This window comes from Cyclopterus lumpus, chromosome 23 (genome assembly GCF_009769545.1).
Source record: "Cyclopterus lumpus isolate fCycLum1 chromosome 23, fCycLum1.pri, whole genome shotgun sequence".
Classification (NCBI taxonomy): domain Eukaryota; kingdom Metazoa; phylum Chordata; class Actinopteri; order Perciformes; family Cyclopteridae; genus Cyclopterus; species Cyclopterus lumpus.
In genome coordinates this window covers 1,313,843-1,334,245 of record NC_046988.1, presented here as the reverse complement: position 1 = coordinate 1,334,245, position 20,403 = coordinate 1,313,843, and the positions used below count along the sequence as shown (strand labels likewise).

Genomic DNA, 20,403 nt, shown 5'->3' with positions numbered 1-20,403 from the left:
GGTAGTCTCCACTGCCGCTCCATGAGATTCACCACTGGCTCGTTACCTCTCTCCTTTTCGCAGAGTACCTGCTCCGTTCTGCCTTCCTCCGGTGTTGTGCCTCGGGACTCACACCGTGATTTGCTGTGCCTACCTCCGACGTCGATCCTCGGGACTCACGTCGTGATTGCTCATCTTCTTTTACGGAATCAAGTTCCTTACCCTGATCCTGTCTCCTGTGGTCTGCTCTTGGGTCCTAACCCTGTTCTCCCGTGACACTTACCTTGCTGCTTGTTGGGCAGATACTTTTTACGCAGAGAATTTTACGCCAGACTACATTTAAATAAATGTCAATTTGAAGCTCTCTGTCAGATTGAGTAAAGGTCAAAAACATATCGGCGCTTTTTTTAATGAAAGAATATGTGTTTGTGGTTGTTTCATTCTGCTGCTCATCGTGTTAATATTTGAGACAGAGGGACATACAAGTGACACTTATGAATGTGTAAAATAAAAGTGACACACTTATGAATGTGTAAAATAGCCTCCTCAAATATGAAAAACATCACAAGATTGTTGGTATTGGGTGAATTATGAAAATGTTCAAACAATAAGGATTACATATATTGTCATGCGTGCATCGCTTATGATCTGTATCACCTAACGTTAGACGTCATATTTAATAAAAACAAACATGTTTTGTTAGTAGTTCTCAGTATGTAGCTAGCTAGCTACTAGCTAGCGTTAATGCCAGACGGTCGGTTCTATAAAACCGACCAGAAAGCAGCTTTGGTTGAGATAAACATGTTTAAACTGGGTCACGACAGTCAAAAAGTCAGTCCTAGTGGATTAATATACACTAATAATTAAAAATATTAGCAATGTTAGCATAACAATCGTGTATTTTGGAGGTTCAGAAAGTCTCTGGTAAAATACATTGAACCCACTGTAGAAAGTGTAAAAACCTCACCTTTTCTTGGAACAAGTAGTCGGTTTGACTGGTGGTCACAAGTTGAGGGTCCACGGAGAAAAACTCGCCGTTTGAAGGTTTTTATCCGAGATGTCGTCGAGTGAAAGGAGAAATAAATACTTTTCTGACTGATCCAGTGGACGTTGGACGATTCTGAGAACAGAAGAACGCTTCATAGAACCACATGCACCTTGAGACGTTACCATGGCAACCTCGGAATCTTCAGGTTAACTGTCAATCAAACACAACTTTGTGAGGAATACACGCACTGCCTTCTGTCATGTGACCTGCTCAGGTGTCCACCACAAGTTAATTTCAAAACCTCCTACAAAACACGGTCTTAGATAAAGTAAAAATAAAAATAAAAACCTTTACCGTCTTGGTTTTGTCTTTAAATCGGACACATTTGCCATAACAGTTACATTAAATCCGAGCACAATGCAACTTCCTTTTTCACTCCACGAGCCGCCTTCAAAATAAAAGCATCTTTTCTCAAAACAGGAAACAAGACACGTCTTGCTCAAAGCTGTCAAAATATGCAACAAAAAACAACCGAATTGATTGACAAACAGTTTCCAAAGCCAAAACATCAAATTATTTTTCATATTCCATTACATGATCTATGAATATTTTTCACATTAGTATCAACAATGTCCCTTTCCAGTTATGAGCTTAAGAAGCCTCTAACAACAGAATTAACTTCTGCACTGGGCGCTCCATTATGGAGAGTTTTCTAAGGCTTTAGTCTCTTATCTCCCACTGAGTTTTGCTGGTGAAGCTGATATTTTAAACGTGTTTTCTTTTATTAGTATCATGACTTCAATATTGTAATTAGGGGCATACCATGTCATTTAGCTCTCAAAAAAATGTTACAATTATAATTAGGATATACAAATAATATTGTGATCATGGCAAGAATATACTCATATTGTGCAAATATTACGTTTTCTAAAGTTTATGATAGAAGTTTGCTGAATTACAACAAACATTGACCACACTTCTTTACCATATAAACCTGGGACTTCAAACACAAAAGTTCTCTACCGATGACAACAGGGAATACAGAGAATTTAACCACTTCATAGGATGGAGCCAGCGGAACCGCTGCCAGATCAACTAGAGCTGGTGGTGGACTTCCTCCAGGGTAAACGCTCTCCTCTGGAACCAATGAACATCCAGTGAATGCTTTGAGATTGTCAAATATTATAAGTACCTGGGTGTTCACAACAATAAACTGGACTGGTCTGACCACACACATGCACTCTATAAAAAGGGACGCAGCAGACTCTTTCTGCTGAGGAGACTGAGGTCTTCAAAAGTGCAGGGAGCACTTCTTTGACATCAGCCATCTTCTATGGAGTGGTCTGCTGGAGCAGCAGCATCTCAACAGCTGACAGGAAGAGACTGAACAAACTGGTAAAGAAGGCCAGCAGCGTGCTGGGGTGTCGCTGGATACGGTGGAGGTGGTGGGAGAGGATGATGGCTAAGCTATCATCCTCTTGTAACCACAAGTCCTTCCTTCCTGCTGCTGTCAGGCTGCACAACCAGCTGAGATCCCAGTAGACCAAAAGACAATTCAATCACTTTAAACATTTCAACCTGTGTAAACATCATAAACGTTGTGGGTTATTGGGTGCTAACTGTCAAACTCAGGCATTTCTTCACCTTTTCTTCTCCCACCAACTGGCTTCATCACCGACGACATAGCGCGAGCGCGTGGGACCGACCTCATTTTACTACCGGCCCACGAGCCTTCTGAGCACAAACCAACTGTCAGATATCTTCCTCGGAGATGAACAAAACAACATTTTCAAGCATTTTTTGTTCACAATCATGATCTTTTTTTTTTTCTTTAAAAAAAAAGCGATATTCAGCATTTTTCGAAAAAGTTCTGTGTTTATTTTGTTATTAAATATTGAACTCCATAAAAATGTTTTATCGATATGAGCTTTGATCCCCGTAGCTTTATGAAACAATATAATCCTGGACACACAATGAGCCGTTGTCAGCACTGGTAACAGAAGGCCTGCTCTCTACTGCAGGCTGATCTCAGAGAAGAGTTCCTGCGTGTGAATCAGCCCTCTGTCGTAAAGACTCAGTCTGCTCCTCAGTCTCTGCTTGGCTGCATTTTCCACCACCAGGGATTCAGCTGAAACACATGAAACACATGAAGGGATGACTTTTAGTGGGCTAAAAAAAGAAGATATAGGGGATTGTTTTCATCGATGTTGCTAAAGCTGGTGAAGCAACATTTGTACTTACTGAATATGCATATCCTTTACATTGCATTTGATTTATGTATTTTTGGTTTACCGAGGGCAAAATACTTGATACACGACATCTATAATGTCTACAGCTATTTTTTTTAAATTTGTATTCTCTCTCTATACAAATAAATATAAACAACACTCAAATTCTCTATAACTTTAGAGATAGTTCTAGCCTTGTACTACGTTTATTACTATAATTATATTACTAGCTAATACCTCTCAATATTGCCTTAACCTGACTGGCTGTACGCGTTTTATTTCTCTGTAAGCCCCCCCCCCCCACACACACACACGCTGAACCTGGAACACTCACTCTGAGGGCCGACTGTGCGCTCGCTGGTGAAGCCGTTGGCTCTGCAGTCCTCGCAGGCCAGACTGCCGGTCTCAGCAGGGCAGCTGCACTGCACAGGACAGCTGCTGTACAGGTCCACCGCCCCCCCGACGTCACTCAGATAGGTCACCTCCGACTGGCTGCATTCACGGGGACCCTCGTCCGTCAGAGAAGCGGGGGGGCTGCACTGCTCATCGTGCTCCACAGGGATGGAGGGCGGGGGGCTCGGCTCGGCATCAGAAGGGTCTCTGTCCTCCAGGCTGCGGGGTTGGTCGGCGGGGGGGCAGCTAGGTGGAGGAAGCAGCTTGCTCAGTGCTGGAAGAACCTGAAGACAGTTGAGATTTTTTATATTTATCTCATCCATGGCACCTAAATATGACGGCGTATTGCATAATTGCATACATGCCTAAAATAAACCTCATAGAACCCCTTAAACAAAAATGACTCCAGCAGCATGAAAGAAAACCACCGGCGATAAAACTCTGCATGTGGACCTTTGAGCTGAGGATATTCTGCGGTGCCTAAAGGATAAGAATGAAGTGGTATTGCTCACGTTCTCCATGCTCGGTCTGCTGCGGAGGCGGCTAGCTGCACAGTCCAAGGCCAGGCGCAGAAGGTCGAGGGCCACGGCCGGCGGCCACCGCCCGGCCGCCTCGTCCAAGAACTGCATACAGGAGTCCACGCCGCCGCTGTCCTCCACCTCAGTTACAAGCAGGTCTCTCTGACAGAGCAGACAGACAGTTGACACTTACTGTGATCATATATGACCTCACAATGGATTATGTAGCCTCGAGATAAAGGCACCGTTCACCTTCATAAAAAAACAGAACCCGGCTTCATTGCAGACTCACCAGGGCTGTTTGTTTCGGTACCTCCTCTCTGACCTTCCGTCCCGTTAATGTTTCAAGTATAACCTGGGAGCAAGCAAAATGTAATCAATGGCAATACATCATGTTTCCATGTTACTGTCCTTCATGACAGTAACATTTACTTTGTATTTCTCCTAAATAATATTGCTAATACGTAAATGTCTGTAGACTGTAGATAAGAAGTGGACGTGATGTCACTCTTTGGTTTGTGGACTGCAGTTTTGAAGCCTTGAGTTCGGACATCTTGTTTTTTTGCAACCAGTGAGTGTAAGTGACCACCCTACCTCACTTCTATACAACCAGAGGAGTCACCCCCTGGTGGCCAGTAGAGAAAATGGAGCTTTAACACATGAAGCATAGACTTCTATAAAACCAGAGGAGTCGCCCCCTGGTGGTCAGTAGAGAGAATGCAGCTTTAACACATGAAGCATAGACTTCTATACAACCAGAGGAGTTGCCCCCTGATGGTCAGTAGAGAGAATGCAGCTTTAACACATGAAGCACAGACTTCTATAAAACCAGAGGAGTCGCCCCCTGGTGGTCAGTAGAGAGAATGCAGCTTTAACACATGAAGCATAGACTTCTATACAACCAGAGTCGCCCCCTAAAGGTCAGTAGAGAGAATGCAGTTGTAAGACACTTAAACATTGCCGTTGCTCGTCAGAACCGGAGGTTGACGCTTTTACTTTTTACTCCACTATGGTTAACAAAATGATAATATAATACTACTAAAGTTGTTCAAACGAGTTACACCTCAAGCTGTTTACATATACTGTATCTGTGATAGTAATCTAGTGGAGTTGTATGTAAATAATGATATAACGGGACCATTCTGCGTAGTGTGTACTTTTACTTTTGATACTCCAAGTGCATTTTTTCGGATAACCCGAAAAAAATGTACCCGTAAAATGTTGAATGTTGTACTTAAACTTGTAATCGACCCGATGAACACACGGCATGAGGAAAGTTCAGCGAAGCTTTTATGATCTTGTTACAATCACCATTCCGAAGCTGTAAACATCCAGGCCGAAGGACAGCTTGCCGTCTCGGATGTACTCCTCAGAGAGGTATCCCAGTTTGCTGGGCGACCTTGTGTCCAGAGTGACAGTGCAGTTCTGATTGGCTGAATGAGGACGGAGACAAGCCAACCCAAAGTCGGACAGCTTGGGCTGCAGGGCGTCGTCCAGGAGTATGTTAGCACTGTGCAGAGACAGCAGAGAGACACAAGACAGATGAAAGGCAGCTGTTCTGTAACGAACAGCGTCGTGACAGCGACACTGTCCTCTTCAGAGACGCAACAGACAGAGGGAGGGTATCGTTCTTCATCTCGTACCTGGAGATGTTGCCACAGATCACTGGGCAGGGCTGTGCTGTGTGCAGGTGGTGCAAGGCCTTCGCCGCTCCCTTGATGATGGCGAGGCGCTGTTGCCAGGAGAGAGGGCGCTCTCTGTCCTGTACAGTGACAACACATCATTTCAGATATGACACAAAAAAGACATGCTTTTTTGGTATGGTATATATATATATATATATCTACTGTATATACTTTTCTTAATTTACCTAAAGAATACAGGACATTAAAAGTACCCGTTGCCACTTTTTTGTTATATTCCTGTTCTTATTTGTTTGAAAGTATTGACAGTGAACTTCTGGGATACAAGTTAACAAAGGCTTTTTTGCCTTTGTTAACTTGTATCCCAGAAGTTCACTGTTTTATCTGTAATTGAAAGAGCAACTACTTTGCTGTGGCCTGGTGAACAAGTGGCACACAGGAGCAGCCTGGTGGTGTGCAGGCCGCAGGGTGAACAACACGTTGCTAACTCTACCTGATGGTGGAGTCTGTGGAAGAGCGACCCGTTGGGGAGGTACGGGCAGACCAGACAGTAGCGGCCCTCATCGGAGAAGCAGCACAGCGGGTCTAAGATGTTGGGATGTTGGTACCTGTAACACATCACCACGCTTCATATTGCACACACTCGGTCACATAAACATAGAAAGGTATTTTGGGAGCGAGCGTTAACACGTACAAATGATGAATTTCCATTTCTTTCCTGAAGACGTCCCAGAGCTTCTTCCATGACACCATATTTGTCTGGAGAACGATGGATAAGGAATGCATGTCAGTCGGATAAAATAAGATAATCCTTTATTGGTCCCGCAGTGGGGAAATGTGCAGGATTACAGCAGCAAAGGGGTAAAGTGCACACAAGAAACATTGTAAGATCAAAGAGATATAAACAATAGGCAGTAAACAGTAAATAAAACAGTAAATAATCCATAACCATAACCATAACTGAATAATATATACAATAATATATACTCACACGCAGAATATGGCTATATGGCTATATACACAGTGTGTTGATATTCATATTGCACAGGTTGGAGTGAATGAAGTGTTTTGTAAGTGTTTTGCTGCTCCTTGTTGCAGTCAATACCCAGACATTAAAGGAAAGGTTTGGATGTTTTAAAGTGGGGTTGTATGAGTTACTTAGTCAGCTAAATGAATTTTGGACACCGAAGAAAAGTAAATATGTGAGTAAGTGTTGACTGAATATGTTTACTGTCTGTACCGCTGCCTCCAAACTCTGTAGAGAAGTGCCTCATACAGCCCCGCATCCAAACCATCCCTTTAGTTAGAAGCTTTTATATTGATATAAGCATAATTCCCAGAGTGTCAGAATCAACAATCACCTGTTTGAAAAGCTTCACCGCCACCTTTTTACTTCGCGTCTGCGCTCTGTAGACATCAGAGAAGTGTCCCTCTGCAACTATCATTTCATGATGAAAATCCCTGGTTCCATCTATGATGTCTTGAAAAGTGATTACGGGAGGCAGATTTTCTCCGGCGGAGCTCACTGGAACACAGAGACGGATCAGTTTGAACCCCCAAAAGGCTTCATTCATGCTAATTCACACCTGGCAAGTCACCATTCAACACAACCAGTGTGACATGAACGTTTTAAAGGGGGCACATCGTGCTGATTTTCAGGTTCATACTTTAGTAATGTGGGTTTTTACATGCTTTATTGTTAAACACTACTTTATTTTTCTCTGAATAAACCTGTATTCCATCTGTGTCTGAAACACTTTGTTTAGCATCTGTCTTTTTAAGCATAACAAGCTCTGATTGGTCCGCATCTGCGCTGTTGCCGTCTCCTCAACGTCGCAGCAGCTTGTTGACTCACTGTGTGCTCAACACAGATTTTAGTAGCACTTTGACTGGTTAGTGGTGACATCACAACCTCACGTTTAAAGGCACAGTGTCTGAATACAGGCGGTGTGCATTGAGCGTTTTGACACCTTCACAGTATTTATACAGAAACTACAGGTGCTTTATAATCCCAAAAGTTTTCTACAATATGGAACCTTTAAATCAAACTCTTCTAATGTTCACTTTACTTACCGGGGCATAATGCTTTACTTGCAGAACTCTCCTCTCGTTGGAAGGATCCCTTAATCGGAGCAAGCACAAGACAGGAGGGTCATTTATTCTTGTTACTGCACACAGGTCATGCAGGCTGCCTCCTTAAAGAGAACAAATACATTCTACCTTCTCTTCATCTGCTGGCACCTGCCCTCTGGACTCTGCGTGTCGACTGCTGGGGGGCACAGGCGACTCTGAATAAGACAGATTGCCCAAATATGAAATCAAAGTTCTATTTCTCTTGATAGCTGCATTGCCATGGTTGTTGACATCAGACATAGCCACAAAGAGGAACCAAGAAAGGGCTTTACGTTTCCCCTTTGTAATGCAACTTCCCTCAAACACTCATTCAGTTGACCAGGAATGTGTAAACTTGCTTGCATGAACAATATTGCAAGCTTATTAAATCACAATATTTGCCGCAAATATTCAGCTGTAGTTTACTGAATTAAGATAAAACGGAGATATTGGTCAACGGCCCCGCTCGACAGGAGGTAACATTAGACAAATTAATTAAAACGCATCTTTTAACCCTAAAGGGAACGTTTTCCTCCAGTTTGGAGGACTTCAAAACATCCAAACTACCCCTTTAACTTTCAGTTAGTCTGCCTCAGTCTCTTGGCATCTCTCCAAATCTCTGTTTGTTTGTTCCCCTCTTCCAGGCCCCCCGATTATTCTTCCTGGGAGAGGGAACAGTTGTCCTTCCTGGGGAGTTTTTCCTCGTCCGAAAGGAATCAAAGGTCTAAGGACAGAGGTGGTCGTATGCTGTACAGTTTGTACCTTGTTGACGTTAAACTTTACTGTTTAAATTAGTTTTTTGGGGCCAGAAGACGTGGCTCATGGACTGACTGATGAGACAGAATCTTATTCAGTACATATAATGTTGTCAGTATCAGCTGTGAAATTGTGTATTGTCACACTCAATAGGCTGCTATAATTCACATACAGTTCTGATTCAATTATGTACACAATTTAGATATTGATATTTTTAAAGACTCCGCCACACCTTTAATCCACTCGACCTGGAGCTTTAAATAGTGTACACAGCGTCTCGGAAGTTATGCATCAATTCAGTTTTCTGGACAAGTAACTAAACACGAGAGGGCCAGAGACATTTGGAATGTTGTTTTCAGATACATGAGGAAAGGCCATTGGATTTGTTTGTAACTGACCTGACTGAGCTGGACCTTGGAGGAGCTGCAGGGCCCTGCGGTGGCCCATGTCCTGCAGCACCTTGAGCAGGTCCTTCACCCTTGGATTTTCCTGAGCCCAGGACCACAGCAGCTCCCGAGTGGGACTCCGGCCGGATGCCTCCACGCGCTCCAACATGCGAACCTCTAACAAGTTGGGGACGACTCGGACAGCTGGAGGCCGTGACGGAAGATGTACACGTATAGTGTCAGTGTATGCACACACAAAGGACACAGGTTCATCCAAGCCTTCCCTTTACCCAAATACCCCCACCTGTTTATATGGATGACTTGAAGCCGATCAAGTCTTTTAACCAACGAATGAACTAAGCATGCTATATGCAACATACAAAAGCCACCGAATGTGAACATTTTGAAGCCTAAAGTGGCTTTTGGGATAGTAGTTTCACTTTACGTGGTAAATCCAAACTCAGAATTGATTACTGTAATTACCTGTGTATCAATAATTCCTCTTAACACGTCATATTATAATATTTAAAGATGTTATTGTTATTGCCCGTCTTTATTATGTCAAAGGATGTAGACAGACAGAGTAGTGTGGCTGCGGTAGACTCCTATCTCCAATCAAACCCAGATCTCACACCAGAAGACAACCACTCTTCCTCACCTATTCCTCGCCACCCGAGCCTGTCATCTCCGCTGTCCAGGATTCTACACAGTCTCTCGACGACAGCCGGGGGGACATCGTAAAGGAAGGCGGACGGGTCCATCTGCACGGCGGCACACAGATGCGCTGAGCCGTCCGCAAAGCGGTAGTAGTCGAGTGTGTCAAACACGGAAATCCCCTCCGCCCCACAACACACGACTGGTGAAGTCATTGTTGAGTGACGGACTCGTAACTTACCCAACGACGTAGTTCCGCGCTGACACGGCGCCGTGGAAACAGTTACAACTGCACGAGACGACTCCATTAAAGAAAAAACCCGACTTACAAATATTCACCTAAAGTAGCAACAAAGATTCTCGATATCAAAGAAAACGCATTTGGAGCCTGGTCCAGTGGCGGACTCACGCTGACTGAGAGCAGGGGCACCAGTAGAATACGGTGAGGCACCAGTAGAATACGGTGAGGCACCAGTAGAATACGGTGAGGCACCATTAGAACACAGTGAGGCACCAGTAGAATACGGTGAGGCACCATTAGAATACAGTGAGGCACCAGTAGAATACAGTGAGGCACCAGTAGAATACAGTGAGGCACCAGTAGAATACGGTGAGGCACCAGTAGAATACGGTGAGGCACCAGTAGAATACGGTGAGGCACCATTAGAACACAGTGAGGCACCAGTAGAATACGGTGAGGCACCAGTAGAATACGGTGAGGCACCAGTAGAATACAGTGAAGCATCAGTAGAATACAGTGAGGCACCAGTAGAATACGGTGAGGCACCAGTAGAATACAGTGAGGCACCAGTAGAATATGGTGAGGCACCAGTAGAATACGGTGAGGCACCAGTAGAATACGGTGAGGCACCAGTAGAATACGGTGAGGCACCAGTAGAATACAGTGAGGCACCAGTAGAATACGGTGAGGCACCAGTAGAATACGGTGAGGCACCATTAGAATACGGTGAGGCACCAGTAGAATACGGTGAGGCACCAGTAGAATACGGTGAGGCACCATTAGAATACAGTGAGGCACCAGTAGAATACGGTGAGGCACCAGTAGAATACAGTGAGGCACCAGTAGAATATGGTGAGGCACCAGTAGAATACGGTGAGGCACCAGTAGAATACAGTGAGGCACCAGTAGAATACGGTGAGGCACCAGTAGAATACAGTGAGGCACCAGTAGAATACGGTGAGGCACCAGTAGAATACGGTGAGGCACCAGTAGAATACAGTGAGGCACCAGTAGAATACAGTGAGGCACCAGTAGAATACGGTGAGGCACCAGTAGAATACGGTGAGGCATCAGTAGAATACAGTGAGGCACCAGTAGAATACAGTGAGGCACCAGTAGAATACGGTGAGGCACCAGTAGAATACAGTGAGGCACCAGTAGAATACGGTGAGGCACCAGTAGAATACGGTGAGGCACCAGTAGAATACGGTGAGGCACCAGTAGAATACAGTGAGGCACCAGTAGAATACAGTGAGGCACCAGTAGAATAGAGTGAGGCACCAGTAGAATACAGTGAAGCTTCAGCAGAATACAGTGAAGCTTCAGCAGCACATTCTCCTACATTTTGGCATACTGCATTTGACGTAATATGTATTGGGACTAGGGATGCCCCCCTGAAACTCAATTTGAAACGGGAACCGGTTCTAAATTGGTAAAACCTGAAATATCAATAAGGTCCGGAGTTAACGGTTCTGTTGTCGGTTCCTCAGAAATTAGGGAGTGAGACGTCCTCATTTCAAACCTGCTCTCTGTGTCTTTGTCTCAATGCATCTTGAGACTCACTTCATGGCAGAGAGACAAAGATCCAACGTGAGGCTACATGTGACTCCAGTAGACGCTGAGAACTCAATACAAGCCTCACAAGTAAAAGGAGGAAACAGCAGCAGTTCATCACAGCATGTGACCAACGAGCGGAACATCAATTCCTCGTTCACTGCAGGTACGTGATGTCATACAGAGTTTCATCAGAAGGACCGGATGATCAATCAAAGATCATCACTTAGATACATTTAGACCTGTGAATGTATTTTAAAGATTTGGGAACTTCTGGTGTTGCTGGTCAAGAAAGACTATTTGTTTATATCATTTCTAGCTCCTTTAGCAAACAAACATTCCTTTAAATGTTTTCCTGAGCAGAATTAATTTGTATCATCTGCAAAGATGAACAATGTTAATGATTCAGTAACATTACATGTATGGTTAATATAAAGTCTAAAAACTGGTCCTGTGGTACTCCACAGGTGACCTTCCTAAGTCCTGACTACGTCATTCACTGGCACACACTGCTGTCTATTATCAGCCTAGAGTGAGCTATCTATCCCTCTTATCCCATACTTCTCAGATGTTCTCAATAATTTGCTGTAATCTATAGTGTGGTACTTCCTCTTTCCTTCTAACATGCTGATGATTTGAAACTCTGCTGTGAAATGTATTTTGTATGAACTCAATAAATTGGACAAAGAAGTGTTATGTACACCTTTATTACCTGGTCACATTGCATAAAACACCAGATAAACAAGGTTTTGGAGTCATTCTGCAATATGTTTTTGTTGCTTTGTTTTGTAGGCTCACAGCTGACGGGACACCTCAGCGGATGTTAAAATCCATCATTCAATGTAAGGAAAATGTTATTACATATTTCATCCATGCCCATTATTTTGGAGAATTAAACCTGGTGATCACTTGCCCTAAACCTTAGATAGTGTCAGGACAACTACTTAAAGAGTGACTACACCCCAGAGCTTTGTGCCTCGATCCTGGAAATAATACACAAATAAATTCCTCTAGATGGTGAAAAATCCAGACGTGCTTATTTTGCAGTTGGCTGGTTAGCTTACTAATTCCATCATGTTTTCATGCTACAGTTACGGACTATAACAACAGCACATGAACAGCTGGGCTAGACACAATATGTATGCACTAAAATGTCTATGTTTGGACCTCAACCCGTCAGCAATGATACACATAAAAGTGGTTTGGGGGGTTAGCTACTCTTTAATAAAGCTTGATTATTGATTGGTATTTCTGAAACAAAGTATCGACAAATCTTTTCTCTCATTTCCCTTCACAATAAAACCCACAGTTATAGACACATTAGTGTCACTCGCCAGTGAGGACACACAAAGGACACACCTGGAGCACGGCGAAGCGTAGTGCTTACATGTCCGGTTCTGTGGAGGGAAACAGAAACGTGTTGAGAACCGGTTCTCTTTGGAACATGTAAAACTTTTCACATATAAAACAGAAGACACGAAAATAAGCTCAACATTTAAAAACCTCTTTCCACGACAATTATAATAATAGTCTGGGAGACAAGTGCTGGACTTGTGATAGAGCTGATGGTGATGACGCAGCAAAAACACACCAGCATGGTAATGGGCGAGACGGGTCTGTCTGTGTGGGTCAAGTAAGGCCGCCACATCCTCTTAACTACTGCGACACCCTGTGTTAAGTGTCTTCTTCTTTTGTTTATATGAAGATAGGGTAAGGCTAACTGTATGACCTGTGCTGTAAATTATGATTCATATTATGGGGGATTCACGTACATGTTGTGTGTTATTGCTTTAATCGTTTGAATTTTTTTTTTTAAGTAATTACCAGCAGTCATAACATGGGACTACTGGGTGAGACCAAACAAGAAAAATCTATATTTATCTATTTTGTTATTATTATTATTTTGATGATTGATGAAAAACACATATGTGGAAATGATATATTCATATAATATCATTCATGTCATATCTCATACTGTATAGGCTATACATTGTATATGTTATTTTAAACATGTGACTTTTTCCTCTTTAATGATTTGTGCCATTACAGTAAGCTGTACAGTAAAGCATGTTATCGTGTAGTAATGTGTACGTCTCTGGTTGTCTTTGTGTCTTCTTATTCTAAATGAGTATACTCACACTGTACACCTAGGACAGGCATACATGGAGGTAGACAGAGACAGACACGTACCCCAGATGTACATGGAGCTTTTCTTCATGTGAGTCACTCTGCAAGCGAATGAGTCTCCTTTGTGCGGGGTGAAGGGTATGGATTTGGTGAGGTGGTAGTGCCAGTTCTCCTCGAAGGCCAGATCCGTGTTGTTGGCTCCGGGCATCACCTGGTAGTTCTTGAGCAGCTCGATGGAGATTTCTGGTGGGTAGAAGTTGGTCACGTGACAGATTAAAGTGTTCTTCTTCCCGACGTCTCCTGGTCGTTGGCTGTACACCTCAACCATTGGTGGAGCTACCGAGAAACAGGAAGAAAGAAAAACGTTCACACTTGTACAGAAATTCTTTGTTAAAAATATTCTATATATATATATATATATATACAAATATATATTTATTTTATATATATATATTATATATATTTATATATATATATATAAACTATATATTTATTTAAAATTAATAAATATATATATATATATATTTATATAGATGTTTTTATTTGTTATACAATATATATACAATTATATGTGTGGGAAACCAGTGCAAGAAGGAAAGAGTTGTGCCATGTGAGAAATGCGCTGAGCCTGTAATGTGTCAAGTATACGTATGTATATATATATATATATATATATATATATATATATATATATATATATATATACACAAACACACACAATTCTAAATAAAATGATTATATTTTAAAGGAAAACCAAAAAAAGCAGGGTTGTCATATTTTATTTGACTGTAAAAATACTTTAAAGTGAATAAGAGCAAGAACAGCTGAGGTGGTGACGTCCAAACTCCCAAGTCCAAACTCCCAAGTCCAGACTTAGCGTCATGATGAACGGCCAGTCTATGCGAACTACATTTACCATGAGCATTGATTGGACAGCCACATAAAAAGTTGCACATTTTATTTAGAAAGATTGTGTTATTTGACCAATAGGATCAGGTGCATATAAAAAAAAAGACCGAATACATAATTAGAAGGGCTAGGGCTTTTAAAACAAAATTCTATTCTTCTACTATGTTAAAAGGTAGTATTGGATTATTTATTCTTGTTTTTCACGTGTTTTGAAATAAAAAATACACTTCTTGTGAACTAGGTTTCGCTTTCATGTACTTGGCTTCGTGAATACAAATACATTGGAAACACATGATCAGTAGTGCCACTAGCATGGAACTGGGCCTCGTCACTGCGTTACCACTTTAACATGTACGACGTCAGAGCGGCTTCGAAAACATGAAGGAGAAATATAAACTCAACTTTTCTGACAACGTTTCTACTTACTGTTCGGCCAACTATTCTGTGGTCTCCATTTTTGTTTCCACATTTAAAGGACAGATATAACGTGAGAACCGAGCCCTCTGGTCTTACCTGCCATAACGCCTCGCGCTTAATAACTCGTAAATTCAGTCGTAACGCGACATGTACAGTATATACTTACAGGACTTGGCTATTGAAGGTGGAAAGCAAAGCAGGCCGACCACTGCGCACACAAACGCCTTCATGTTTCTATTTCACCTCGTCTCTTTGGGAATGAAGTTACGGTATATTTATACAAACTCTCAAATCGAAAGTAAGAATGTCCTCTTCCTCTTGTATGCTATTGCTTTGTGAGCGTTGGGACGCTCGAGCGGCGTCGAAACCACGCCCACCAAAACGAGTTTCGCATCCGGGTGTCCACTTTACTCCACCAATAGAATAATCAGTAGGCAGTGTCGCTAGGTAGGATTTACAACGTCATGTTGCTCTCTGTGGCGCAGTTTCATCAAATACGTGTTATTTGAGCTGCATGCGAGGTTTTCTTGTGGATTATTAGTACAAAAAGTGTTTACTAAACTGCGTTGCACGATGCAATGCAATTTGTCTGTAACAAAATATACAGTTATATGCTATTTAATACTTCTATTCTACTACATTTTAGAAGCAAATATAGTACTTTTTACTTCTCCTTGTTATATTGCAGACATAGACCATATGTTGGTGCTAATTATGCACTTTTACCATAGTAAGATCTTGAGCGTAATACCTTTACTTGTAACAGAGTACTTTTTACACTGTAAGGTTGCTTCTTATTTTTCAGTCAAATGTTTGAATACTTCTCGCACCACTATATGCCTATGGACGGATACACACATAAAGTAAGTACAGTGCTCGTACTGGTTGTATTTGAAACAGTGTTTCCACCGTGTATTGTTTTAATACTGTTGTAGGAATAACACCAACTAAATGGAATCCAGCCATCACTCATTTCATTATTTACACCTGTGCTTTTCCTGTGTGACAAGTCAAAATGTCTGCTGTGAGAATGAGGCCTGTGGAGGAAGTCAATTCGCTCACAAAATAAATGTAAAAATATCTCATGGTTATCGTTAGATCAGCTGATATCGGAGAGGCACATGCTTATGTGTTTCTTAAATCTCTAATCAATGACCGCTCCCTTGCTCTTTAGCTGCCAGGTGTTCCATTTTTCTCACCAGCTAGTCCTCAAAAAGAACAGCAATGATGGGCAAAGACATCGAAACTGATCGGCCTTTATGATAACAAAAGTGTGAAATTCAATGGCTCGTAAGTGAAGTCAATGTGAAATAATGATGTCACAAACAGCAGCATTATGTCTGTCACTATTTGGATATTACCCTGCTGATACTTAACTTTCTAGATTAAGATAGAAAATAGTATGACATGTAGTGTACATTTAAGGACAACTTTCCTACAGTGGAATAGTGGTTTTCATGCAATCTGTGTGATCTCCGCTATGGAATCAGCATTATACGGCCCACTGCATCCGACGGTGCCTTAAACGGACAGGAACATTCTGGGAGACTGATTTTAATGTCTAATTTAACTGATTAATAACCCTATAATAAAAGTATACATTGGTTTGTGTTTAAAAAAAAAAAAGAAGACATCGGGGAGTTTTAAAGAGGCATTTATTTAGTACAAGGAAACTTCTTGTTCTAAAATATCAAATCAAAATTGTAGAACACACTTATAAACCCCATTTGTGTATTTTTAACGTGATCAATTTGCATTTCATCGGCTCATCCAGGTAGAGAAAAGTAATTAGTCATTAAATCTCTGCACTTTGTGAACAGAATCCAAGAAACATTTCATTTTCAGTAACACACGTTTCACGACCAAAAGATGGAAAATAAAGTATTCAAAGCAAACACATTGATAACAAACCAAAGTCTCACTCAGATAGTTGAGTAAAAACATTCCCGAAGTATGATATTTCAATTTTTGTTTTGTGAGCCAAAAGAGAAGCGAGGAGGTCGGCAGAGACCGTCATCCTGTTGATTGAAGATGTGAAGAATAGAGGCTGCAGAACATCTGGCATCACTCTGGACGGAGAGAAGGACGGCACAGCGTCAACACAGCGGCGTTTCCTTGACAGCTAGATGGAAGGACGTTTACTCACCGATCTGGGCCTCCGCAGACATGTGCTTTACATGTTTGGGTCTGTCCAAAAAGAAAAAAAGCATACAGGAGATTGTTTTCATTGATGTTGCAAAAGCTGGTGAAGCAACATTTGTACTTACTGAATATGCATATCCTTTACATTGCATTTGATTTGTGTATTTTTGGTTTACCGAGGGCAAAATACTTGATACACGACGTCTATAATGTCTACAGCTGTTTTTTTAAATTTGTATTCTCTCTCTATACAAATAAATATAAATAACACTAAAATTCTCTATAACTTTCGAGAAATGTCTAGCCTTGTACTATGTTTAATACTATAATTATATTCCTAGCTAATACCTCTCAATATTGCCTTAATATTGCTGGATGTACATGTTTTATTTCTCTGTAATGTTACACACACACACACACACACACACACACACTGTGTCTGACCCCAACTCACCCCAGGCGTAGTCTTTAACGTTGGTCCCATGTGTGACCCTGCAGCTGTACTTTTCCTCACTTATGGGTATGAAGTCCACATTCTTGGTCAGGTGAAAGCGCCAGTCCTTGTTGAAGGCCAGGTCCGTCTGCGTGGCTTTGGGGAGCTCCTCATTGTCCTTCATCAGCTGGATGGAGATGTCAGGGGGGTGGAAGCCACTCACGTGGCAGATCAGGGTGTTCTGTTTCCCGAATTCTCCCACCTTGCGGCTATACACCTGCACCTTGGGAGGAGCTAAAGGCGACACGGAGAAGGAGATCATACCAAACTACCTTTTTACAAGCGACTGATTCGACTGCATTGAAACTGAAAGGACTTCACATTTAAACAGTTGAGGTTGCTGGTGGCACGAAGACGACATTTGACTTATTTTCTTATGATTTGCAATGTTGGTCACAAGGCTCGCCGAACGGTTCGATCTCTATGAAATCGATATGAAATCGTTTGTCATGGCCTTCCCAGTGTCCACATCTCAACCCAGATGAACCCCTGTAGGAGACGTCGGAGCAGCGCTGCAACATTCCACATTTAATGGCCAGATTGCAGATATCAGTAATTTAATTCTTCCTAGCCTAAATGGCCATTTTAGATACCTGCCACGTCATTCTCACTATGAAAATGATTTCACTTTTGTCATTTCAATTTCAGATATCCACAATTCATTTTTTTAGACAATCTGGGTATCTGCTATAGGATTCTTATGAGAAAAAAACAAAACACTTTTCACATCGGATCTACAATCCAACTGTTTTGTGTCATCGTTGTTATTTTGAGGTGTCACAAATAATGAAATAACATTCCAGATATCCATAGTGTAATTGTAATATAAGAATGGCAAATAAGCTCTTCCATATGGAAAAATGTAAGCTGGTGAGGCAACTGACTGAACAATGCTCTGCATGGCCACTACACACACCTGTCTCAGGTAGCGCTCGTGCAGCAGGCCCCATCTGGAGCCAGCGCAGGGGGCGGGGCCAGCGGAGGGCCGCAGCACGGCCGCTTGCGGGAAATCGAAACTGAATTCGAACAGTTCCACCGAATTTAAAACAACGCAGTTTATCTTCATGTGCTTGTATTCTGTCAAAAACATACAGACCGATTCACCTGTGAGTCTTTTAGTTTGATTGGAGCCACCACGCCGTCTTGTTTGACTTGAGATACACTTTCTGGCATCCTTCCGTTCAAAAAGCTGTGCTTTAAATGACAGCACCAACTAAAGAGTACTCACTGTGAATGGTTTGTTGAGCGAAGGAGACGGCCAGCAGAGCTGAAAGAACAAACGCCAACATCATGTCGGTCCTGGTCTTCGGTTGGAGTCCCTCAGAAGCGTTGCGGTCCTTGTCCTCAGAGAGCTTAACTAAAGCGAAAGGCTCGAGCACAGCAGAGGACACACCTGCCCCGAGACCGCCCACTGCATGACGCCAGCCAATACTTTATTTCCATCACACTGTTGCTAGGTCAAATATGCCCAAACAGGTTTGGTTCATTGTGGAAAAGATAAGGTTTGTGAAAACTCCGTGAAAACCCAACTTAACCTCAGCCATAAGCAGAATAACTGTGGCATCCAGACGCCCTGACAGGAGGGATGTATTGGATTCCATCACATTGGAGCAAGACACCAACTTTATAGCCTCTTTTTATTGTTTTGTGTCTCTTTGTAGTCCTTACCAGTCTCTCTGTGTATTTGTTTGTCTCTTTGTGGTCATTTCCTGTCTCATTGTAGTTGTTTTGTGTCACTTTATAATTGTTTTGGTCTTTCTGTGGTTGTTTTGCCCTGTTGTGACTTTGTAGCTGTTTTGGATCTCTTTGTAGTTAATTTATGTTTCTTTGTGGTCATTCTAAGTCTCTTTCTGGTTGGTCAGTGTCTCTTTGAGTCTATCCCAAGTTTATTTGCATCATCATTTCCCTAACTTGCATCTTTTCATTTGTGAGTGAGGGAAATGTGGATGCAATTAAGTGACGTGGGATGCACCCGTTTTGTAGGACAATGCCAAGGGGTCCCCTGACACTTTGGGCCCCTGCGCCTGTGCCTGGCTGGCCCGTTCAATAATCCATCCATTTCGAGAAGGATAGATGGTATTCACAATTCCACTGCTCTTTTTGTTTCTTCTTCCTGTCATCTGTTCCTCCCTTTTTTTTCTCATCTTACTTACCTTTTGCTTCTTTCCATGCTTCATTTTTCTTAATATCTTCACTACCTAACTGTCTTGCCCCCCGGTTTCTTCCTGTGATCTGTGTTGTGTATTGACGATGCTGTTTTGTGGTCACAAGCAATAACTTGCCCCCAATGTTTCTCATGTGTTTACGTATTGTAAAGTTCAGTAGTAAGACACGTATTAAAAAAAAAGTCCACATCATTTTAATGTATTTCATGTTTATTTTGTACATGTTAAATTGTTTGTATGTATTTATGTTATATATTTAATTATGTGTAACTGCTGTTCTTTATGTTTGTTTATTTTCTAAACTTAAAACAACTTTTGATAACAGCAATCGACGAAATTCAAGACCTAATTCTCTGGTCTGCCTCCTAAATGCAGCACTGACCTGCTCTCAGCCCAAAGACATGTGACGGCTCATGCTCTGAGCATGTCAAACGGGTTCTTGCTGCCTTTCTCAATGTGTGTTTAGGATTTGGGATTTCCCCTGCCAACATGGAGTGAGTCAGAATCCTTCACTTGCCCTCATTAAGCAAAGAGAAACTGACATTTTTCCTGACCCGATGTGAGGTCCTGGGACAGGGATGTCGTATGTGTACAGATTGTAAAGCCCTCTGAGGCAAATTTGTAATTTGTGATATTGGGCTGTACAAAATAAACTGAATTGAATTGAAACTGAAAATTGGTGTTTAGCTTGTTTATTT

The 20,403-nt window shown here is 42.1% G+C and overlaps 3 protein-coding genes across 3 annotated transcripts; all 3 read right to left on the bottom strand.

Moving 5' to 3' along the window:
* Positions 1–2,815: 2,815 nt before the first annotated feature.
* Positions 2,816–9,887, bottom strand: irak3 (interleukin-1 receptor-associated kinase 3). The gene is made up of 13 exons (XM_034525948.1): positions 9,662–9,887; positions 9,016–9,207; positions 7,970–8,037; positions 7,823–7,871; positions 7,111–7,274; positions 6,444–6,508; positions 6,243–6,357; positions 5,750–5,868; positions 5,418–5,616; positions 4,399–4,461; positions 4,101–4,268; positions 3,530–3,872; positions 2,816–3,095 (listed from the first exon to the last, which is right to left on the bottom strand). The coding sequence occupies exons 1-13, from the start codon at positions 9,870–9,872 to the stop codon at positions 2,980–2,982; spliced, it is 1,872 nt and encodes a 623-aa protein (XP_034381839.1). The 5' UTR covers positions 9,873–9,887; the 3' UTR covers positions 2,816–2,979.
* A 2,256-nt stretch (positions 9,888–12,143) lies between these two features.
* Positions 12,144–15,262, bottom strand: b2m (beta-2-microglobulin). The gene is made up of 3 exons (XM_034525949.1): positions 15,072–15,262; positions 13,643–13,915; positions 12,144–12,849 (listed from the first exon to the last, which is right to left on the bottom strand). The coding sequence occupies exons 1-3, from the start codon at positions 15,133–15,135 to the stop codon at positions 12,836–12,838; spliced, it is 351 nt and encodes a 116-aa protein (XP_034381840.1). The 5' UTR covers positions 15,136–15,262; the 3' UTR covers positions 12,144–12,835.
* A 1,388-nt stretch (positions 15,263–16,650) lies between these two features.
* On the bottom strand, positions 16,651–18,946 carry LOC117726241 (beta-2-microglobulin-like). The gene is made up of 4 exons (XM_034526403.1): positions 18,769–18,946; positions 17,502–17,774; positions 17,052–17,092; positions 16,651–16,974 (listed from the first exon to the last, which is right to left on the bottom strand). Exons 1-3 carry the CDS (start codon positions 18,830–18,832, stop codon positions 17,079–17,081), a joined length of 351 nt encoding a protein of 116 aa, XP_034382294.1. The 5' UTR covers positions 18,833–18,946; the 3' UTR covers positions 16,651–16,974; positions 17,052–17,078.
* Between the last annotated feature and the right edge of the window lie 1,457 nt (positions 18,947–20,403).

What these genes read in the sequence shown, in the direction of transcription:
- LOC117726241 (XM_034526403.1), bottom strand. Translation starts at nt 18,832, where the DNA reads ATGATGTTGGCGTTTGTTCTTTCAGCTCTGCTGGCCGTCTCCTTCGCT. An exon ending in CGCTCAACAAACCATTCACA is followed by an intron (nt 17,775 to 18,768) that starts GTGAGTACTCTT and finishes TGTCGCCTTTAG; the next exon opens with CTCCTCCCAAGGTGCAGGTG.
- irak3 (XM_034525948.1), bottom strand. Translation starts at nt 9,872, where the DNA reads ATGACTTCACCAGTCGTGTGTTGTGGGGCGGAGGGGATTTCCGTGTTT. An exon ending in CCAAGGTCCAGCTCAGTCAG is followed by an intron (nt 8,038 to 9,015) that starts GTCAGTTACAAA and finishes TGTCTTATTCAG; the next exon opens with AGTCGCCTGTGCCCCCCAGC. An exon ending in AAGTAAAGCATTATGCCCCG is followed by an intron (nt 7,275 to 7,822) that starts GTAAGTAAAGTG and finishes TCTGTGTTCCAG; the next exon opens with TGAGCTCCGCCGGAGAAAAT.
- b2m (XM_034525949.1), bottom strand. Translation starts at nt 15,135, where the DNA reads ATGAAGGCGTTTGTGTGCGCAGTGGTCGGCCTGCTTTGCTTTCCACCT. An exon ending in ACCTTCAATAGCCAAGTCCT is followed by an intron (nt 13,916 to 15,071) that starts GTAAGTATATAC and finishes GTTTCTCGGTAG; the next exon opens with CTCCACCAATGGTTGAGGTG.